This window comes from Chanos chanos, chromosome 5 (assembly GCF_902362185.1).
Source record: "Chanos chanos chromosome 5, fChaCha1.1, whole genome shotgun sequence".
In the NCBI taxonomy this organism is placed as follows: Eukaryota; Metazoa; Chordata; class Actinopteri; order Gonorynchiformes; family Chanidae; genus Chanos; species Chanos chanos.
In genome coordinates, this window is record NC_044499.1 from 16,481,176 (window position 1) to 16,489,373 (window position 8,198).

Sequence of the window (8,198 nt, forward strand, 5' to 3'; positions counted from 1 at the left end):
TTGATCTCAGTTCAAGGTGTAATATTAACTATGTTATTCAAGTATGTTGTCTCCCACCAATCAGAAATGGAATAACTTGCAATTTTGACAGCTATGTTAAAACGAGGTCCGTGACAACATACTGTTTTAAATTTTGCAATTTATTTTAAATTTATTTTCCCTCAAATCCTGTCCAACACAGCAATTAAATTCGGCGCAAAACAAGAATCTGCAATTGATATGTAAATCCTATCATGGTAAGTGGAGTGAATGGCTGAACAGATGACAGGTGCCATGCAGTGAGATGACTGAATACGTAAGAGCATGTTGAGTGAATGTGGCGTAAGCGTGCATGTGGCATGATCTAAGACAGGATTGATGATTACCTAGAATTGGGAAAGCGGCACACAGCCTTGGAACTGCACAATGCTGTAGAGGACAGTTGTGCTAGACACTTCAGTCAAGATGGAGTCTGGGAAGGTAATATGATTTGACTTTGTTAAAGAACAAAAAAAAAAAAATGAAGATGGTTTTCAAGTATGTGCAACAATTCTGTTAGTTAGTATCTATGATTAGGATATTACAGATTGTAATTACACTTGTACTTGCGATATTGTATTGGAAAATAGTTTAATTCTACACTTCTATGGACTTATTCTAATTTTAATCTCTGTTCTTTGTCTCATTAAATATGTTTTACTCGTTTCAAGGTGAGGGCATGGAGCGTAATTCTCAGTTTACATCTACCCTTAATTAAATTTCATTCTTTAATACTATAATTAATGCATAAAAGTTTCAGGAGAGTAAAGTTGTAATAGGAGTAATATTTAGTGATTTGTAATATTTAAGAAAAACATCTCGTTTGCTATTTAACTGCGCTGTCAGGTATTGCTGTTCAAAAAGAAATTTAACATGTACCCAATCAGTCATCTTGCAAATTGAATGAATTAGATGGACAATGACTCTGAGAAGTGTCTTTATATTATGAATAATCCAGAGAAACTTAACAAATAAATTAGCAACTGTATGAGCCCCATACTTACATCAAGTTTATGAGAATGCTTATAGGAGCAGGCACTCACTCATTCAGCAACACTCAAGCTTTCTATGTTGTTTCTTACATGCATGCACATGCATGTTCACCTTTTGCATGCTTTTCTGTGCTTTCTATCTCTCTGATTATTGTTCAAAGAACAGCATACCTGTATTCATTGTCAAATCTTCTGTGTAGAAGAGCTGCAGGATTTTTCTGTTATCATTGCAATGAATCTAAAAGTGTTTGCTGAGCTAACTGTAGTAACACAGCCAAGGTTGCCTTGGACTGGTTGAAGAACTGTCCAGGTCTAACTGTGGGATTGATTTTAGTGCTAATGAGCTAGTCAGACTCTGAGCGCATGTTATTGAAATAGCTGCTGACAGGTGTGTGTGTGTGTGTGTGTGTGCGTGTGTGTATGCATGCGTGCGTGTGTGTGTGGGGGGGGGGGCAGGTGAGAGAATGAGAATGTGTGTATGTGGGTGAGTGCGTGCGTGCGTACGTGCGTGTGTGTTTGTATGTGGATCTGTATTTATGTAGTTATCCTCGCAAGTAGTATTGGATTTAAGTATAAGATTATGTGAAAAAAAAACCTTGAAGTTGTTTCGGTTAAGATTACCAGTTTCTGGTGTGTCTGGGCCGAAGCACTGACAGGCTGGTGTATTTCCCTCTTGCAGGACCTCACAGGAACTCTGGCACTAGCGGTGTTCACTGCAGCACTGGGATCTCTGCAGTACGGATATAGCCTGGGAGTCATCAATGCCCCTCAAAAGGTCTGAAAAGAGCCATCCAACCAATGACATAACAACTCACACCAAACCTTGTAATAACTGCTACTCTGCTTACACCAGGCATGACCATCACAAACAATGAGCTAACTAAGACATGACCTTGTCATCTGAAGGGAATTATTGATTAAAACAAATATGTCACAGAAAACTGAGAACAGTGCTTTAACTTTTAAAAACTTCCACATTTCTAATTTATCACCATGGTAGGTTTATTGAGTGTTGATGAACTGATCCTATTCTCACAGGTCATTGAAAGGCACTATGCTCGTGCTCTTGGGGTCGTGCCTGAAGACTGGGATCATTCGGATTCTTACAATAGCACAGAGACAACGAAAACCCATTCCTCTGTGGTTATGTACTGGTCTCTGTCTGTAGCAATCTTTTCGGTCGGAGGTGTGCTCTCTTCTTTCCTGGTTGGATTTGTCGCTGATGTACGAGGAAGGTAAGGACATTTCTTTTTATACATAAATGTTGTTTTTTTAAAATATGCTGTGGTCAACTGGGAACAGATAAACAAATGAGTAAAACTCATTTTAAAAAAAGGCAAAAAGTTTTTAATAGCCCATAAAAATGAAAGAGGAGGGCACAGAGGCAGTAGTGTGTGTAGCTAGAGAAAATTGCCTAATTCACCATTCGGTCCACGCAGCTATACTCACAGGCATTATGAAAGCATGGATGGAACTGATCACGTGATCAAGACTTGGCTTCTGGTTTCCTTCCTCAGGGTTAAAGGCATGCTGGCAGTGAATGTGTTGGCAGTGACTGCAGGTCTACTCATGGGCCTTGCTAAGATGAGCCAGCCTCACATCATGGTGATTGCAGGGCGGGCCATCATGGGATTTTACTGTGGTAAGATGATAGAATTGAGGCTTATCTGCTTATTTAACCATACCATGAATGGTCTTTGACTTCCACACTATAGAAGCAAAGGTCAGTTGCACATAACAAATGTACTCGTTGGAACTTTAGTGCTCACTCAGTGATTCAGCATCCACTGTAGTACTCCTACCATTTAATTGGTCCTGTATTGACACACTACATTGAACTAGTCCAGATATTGAGTCACAAAGATCATTCGAGCTAAGGGACTCTGAGACAACAAACTGAAAAAGTTTGCCCTCGGAAAATATTTATCTTCTTAACAAACAGTGTTATTCCATGCTCATGTCATAGGACTCTCATCAGGGCTGGTGCCCATGTATATTGGGGAGATTTCCCCTGTGAAGTACAGAGGAGCCCTGGGAACACTGCATCAGCTGGCTATAGTAGTAGGGATCCTAATCAGTCAGGTGAGCGGCATATCTTAAGATGATTTATTGGAATACAATATTCATTCAGAGATTAGACTTAATCATTTATCACTGAACCTCAGATCATTCAGCAATATAGGTCTGCACGTCTCTTTACATAACACATCAGTTGTTGAACATCAGTCAGAGTGGTACAGTCATGTGCTGAATGAATGTCTTGGCACAGATAGACTGTGGTCTTTTATAATCACAGATGATAAGCTGGTGTAAAAGGGAAGTGTAACTGATGGCATTGTTCATGGAATGTTTGATTTCTGCAATGTATCAATATATATATAGATAAGGTGACCTAAAGTGACTCACCCTTACAATCTGAATGCAGTCTAGTGCTCTTCTTATTCCAATACATGTCACTGTTGTGAGGCTGTTGTAGTTACAATATATTGCTAAGTTGTAAATCATTGAACTCATGAGCTATCTTATGAAATACCATAAGTGGGGGATACTGAATAGGGTGTCATAGTCATGACATTATGCAGGAATTTCTGACAAAACAAAACAAAACAAGATGCAATGTCCGTTCACACCTCTGAAATGGTCCACAGTTGATCGCACTCACATGAAGATAGATCTATACTCATGACTCCTTTCTTTTAACGCAGGTCATTGGTTTGGACTTCTTATTGGGCAATGATGACATGTGGCCTTTACTATTGGGTCTCTCTGGGGCTCCGGCTATTCTTCAGAGCGTATTACTTCCCCTGTGTCCAGAAAGTCCACGCTACCTCTACATTAAACTTGGCAAGGAAGATGAAGCATGCAAAAGTATGCTTGGAGCAAACCTTTGTTGATTTAACAAGAAAAAGAAAACTTATTGTACCAGGAGAGGCAAACTGAGGAGAAACTCTTTCTATCATTGCAACATCATTTTTAATAGTACTAAGCACGGAAAATCATGCTTTTCAAGTATAATAATGTTTGTCTCAGCTTCTTTTAAACTAGTAATTATGGAAGGAAAGACGGTACTGAATATAAGATCTGTCAGCTTTGTTGCAATGGAAGAACGGAGACAGTCACTTGAATCTAAGCAGAAAGGAACAGTAAATATTAGCTAAGCTGAACAGCAACAATAGAAGGAGATGTATCCCAAAGATTTTGGTGAGATGGCCCTTGTTTCTCTTGTACTTGGCAGGTCTTAAAAGACTCAAGGGTGAATATGACCCATCTAAAGACCTTGCTGAGATGAAAGCAGAGAAGGAAGAGGTTATGAGGGAAGCAAGAGTGTCCATCCCAGTGCTAGTGCGCTCTTCAGTGTACCGCCAGCAGCTCTTTGTGGCTCTGATGATGCATCTATCACAGCAGTTCTCAGGGATCAATGCTGTGAGGAATTCTCTGTCTCCTTTTTATCTGCATGGGGTTCTGTCATTTGTGGCCACCGCCGTCTTTCACGAAACAATAACATTTGTTCTTTGTCTTTGCTTTTTTTTTTTTTTTTAGATATTTTATTACTCTACAAGTATCTTCCATAAAGCTGGTGTCACTCAGCCTGTCTATGCTACCATTGGAGTAGGAGTTGTAAACACCATTTTCACCATGGTATCGGTAAGCAGACCTCCTAATTGAAGGTAAACAATGAATGCCGGGGAACAGACAGTCATCTCTAGGATACGCCAAAGTGGTGTTCCCTTCTCTCTGAACGCAATTCAACAAATAGGCACAAAACGTCATTAATGCGGATGTTTCACTGCAGATCTATTCAGGGATTTCCGTTGGCTTGTTAGATATGGCTCTTAGGTGAACTTACTGCAGATGTACTTCCGAGAATGTCCTGTACCATCCACTTGTCTTAGATGGGTATAAACATCACATAATATTACATATCTTATGGCTAGAGGTTTCACTTAGCATCAGGTTTAACCTCTCTCTCTTAAACACTCTTCTTCTTAGAAGAACCTCAAAGCTGTGAGATTTTTTTTTTCTACTGAGTCACCTCACCCAATCCTTACAACTACGTGGACTGAATAGTAAAATGAGACAGTGATAGTCTGCAGTGCAGGATAGATAGTTTGTTCCCTGGCCACAAATGGAGCAGTGCCAGTGCTTATCAGGTCCTTAGTTCTGTTTACCTTGTGGTTCAAGGACAGACTAGGAGAGTAAACAGCATTGACTATTAAACAGACAGATCTTTGGTTTCAGACAGTTGTTTCACAAAGAGAAACATTTTGGAACGTAAAGGGGAAAATAATAGATGGGGCACTTTTTCTTTCTACCCATTGTGAACCAGAGCATGCTGTGATAGAGCATATTGATAAGCAACACTCAGTTTATTCAGTAATTCATAAATTCTTTCATATGTTGCTGTAAAGTTTGTAAAAATGTGTATGTGTGTGTTTCAGGTGGTTTTGGTGGACAAGGCTGGGCGACGCACATTAACATTGGTTGGATTAGGTGGAATGTGTTGCTGTGCTGTGATGATGACTGTTGGATTATCTTTACTTGTAAGCTCAAAACGGTTTTGCTTTGTTTTCATAAGCTATGGTAAAAATGAATGTACAAAGTCAGCTTTTTCATAAGGACAATTTTTCATAATTTCCTTCACTGTCATGGATGTAATGCATCTCATTGCTTATTTAAAAAGGTTGAAGTCTTTAGCAAATCCAGCCCTAAGACATTGTGATGTTTTGTTCTTGTCTTGCGGTGTATTTCTAAGGATAAATATAGCATTTTTCAGGGTGTTGAATGCCACTGAGGATGTTTGACAATCTGTGGTATTAATATTTTCCTCTGTACTTTTTCCTCACAGGATACATACTCTTGGATGAGCTACTTGAGTATGGCAGCCATATTCCTGTTTGTGTGCTTCTTTGAGATTGGGCCAGGACCAATCCCATGGTTCATTGTGGCTGAGATCTTCAGTCAAGGGCCTCGTCCAGCTGCTATTGCACTGGCTGGTTGTTGTAACTGGACCAGCAACTTCGTTATCGGCATGTTTTTCCCATATATTGAGGTAATGTGAATTGCATTTTTTTTTTTTTTTTTTTAGTTTGGTGCCTCAAACACCACTGTATCATATTTTGTGTGCGACGTGCACTCTGTGATTACTCTTACTGTTCTCTAGGACTGTTTAGGAAATTACGTATTCATCCTCTTCGCGGTGCTGCTGTTTGGATTCACTGTTTTCATATACTTCCGTGTTCCTGAGACCAAAGGGAAGACCTTTGATGAGATTTCGGCCGTGTTCCAGCGTAAGCGACGAGGTGCCACGCCCTCTGGGTCCAAGCCAGCAGAAACAGAGATGGAGCAGCTGAAGAAGTCTGTGGAGGCCTGACTGAGGTCATAGTGAACTTGTACAAGCAACAGGACGACTGGGACTGCTGCGCCTCCTTTAGAGCTTTCCTTTTTTTTCTGTCTAACTTCTTTGTATGAGCAGCTATGATGAAAAAATCTCTTAATACATTTTATAGTCACAATGAAATGTGCTGAAATAGGCTGAACAGATGAGTATCTTCATGATAGTTAGAGTTTGTTGCTATTGGACTGTGGGCTGAGTTTTTTTTTTAGTGTAAAAAAACTCCCACACAGCAGTGAAGTGAGGTATTATTCATTGTTTAACGAAATCAAGATTTATATGCATGTTACCTGACACACTTAGTGATGTATAGAGTATAGAGTACAGAGTCCTTCATGGATCAGTATCCATGAAGGACCTAAGAGTGCCAAAATAAAATGGAAAACTGATTAAATATAAAACTTAAAAACAATTTTAAAAAAACAGTCTGTAGTAAATACAATAGTAAAATTATAAGTCCAAATATAGAGCATATATGTATGTATGTGGGTCTACTTGTATTCTTTTTTTTAAATTTATTTATATGCTGTTTTTAAATTTCTGTTAATCTTTCCTGTAATATGCATGTGAAAAAATACGGGTTTCCAGTTCCTACAAGTGAAGTAAGACTTGTCAATCAAGTTGTGGCCATTGATAAGGATTCTTAAACAACAACTTCATGAAAGTGCATGTTAATTATGTGAAAATGAAAGACAAATGATTCAGAGCATGCCTGCATAAATACATGCATACATGCAGTTGAACTTAAGCTCCAAATGATTCATTTCTGGATGTGTTTATGAATCTTTTATTTACAATTCATTCTTTATTTACATATTTATTTTGGCACTCTGACTAAACCACATGTAATGTATGCTAGTAATATGCTAGCTATGCTTTTGTGTAAACCTACTATTTGGCAAAACATTTGGTAAGGGGAAAGGCAGATAATGTATAAAGAATGGAGTGTGCAACCGTTACAGGCTATTTATGACGATTTCCATGCATTTTGACTGATACTTGACTCATGTTTCCATGTATTGTGACTAAGACTGGACTCACATTTCCATGCATTTTTACTGAAGTCTAAAGTTTGATCATCGGCTACATCTCATTATATGACTGTTTTTATATATATACACATGCAGAGATAACGATAAAATAAAAGAGTAGATAACAATACTATAACTTGCTTTCATAATTATAAGTATCCTCATCCAATGAAAGCGTACTGAGAGGAACAGTATTGAAGATCACCGTGAATTACAAATCAGTATTGTTCATGTCCATGTCCATTAAAATGCCTTCCAAATGCTCTGTATTAAAACCTTACAGTTGGACTAACCAGAAATTAATCTTGTAACCAGAAATGAGGTGAAAATTATTTGTAATACAGTTTTGATGCAGTTTTGATGCTATACAGTTCAGTTTACATTAGTGAAGCTAAAAACACAAGTGAATGGCTGTAAAGTAATATTTTGAAAACCTGTAAATAAATTATGCTATGCAATTTTGAACTCTGCATTTTTAACAAATAACTTAAATTTGTAATATATTGTTTTTGCAGATATGAATACTTTTGAGTTACTGTGGTGTCTTAAAATTACTATCTGTCATAGTGACTCTGAGAAACATTTAGAGAAATTAATCTTATAAATGATAAGGAGAACAAAGCCGACCCTGACCAGAAATGTATAAAATGGCTCCCTAAAAATAACCTCTTTGGTGTATGTGAGCACTTTCAACAGCCTGGTAACAGATGGCTGTTAATTATTAATCATAAGTTAACTGGCAAATCAACTTTACCCCTGATCACT

At 38.2% G+C, this 8,198-nt stretch overlaps 1 protein-coding gene across 1 annotated transcript; it reads left to right on the forward strand.

Moving 5' to 3' along the window:
* Positions 1 to 382: 382 nt before the first annotated feature.
* Positions 383 to 7,895, forward strand: slc2a2 (solute carrier family 2 member 2). The gene is made up of 11 exons (XM_030775226.1): positions 383 to 459; positions 1,690 to 1,785; positions 2,049 to 2,245; positions 2,528 to 2,652; positions 2,977 to 3,092; positions 3,716 to 3,878; positions 4,246 to 4,433; positions 4,551 to 4,655; positions 5,450 to 5,551; positions 5,857 to 6,060; positions 6,172 to 7,895. The coding sequence occupies exons 1-11, from the start codon at positions 445 to 447 to the stop codon at positions 6,379 to 6,381; spliced, it is 1,521 nt and encodes a 506-aa protein (XP_030631086.1). The 5' UTR covers positions 383 to 444; the 3' UTR covers positions 6,382 to 7,895.
* The last annotated feature ends 303 nt before the right edge of the window (positions 7,896 to 8,198 follow it).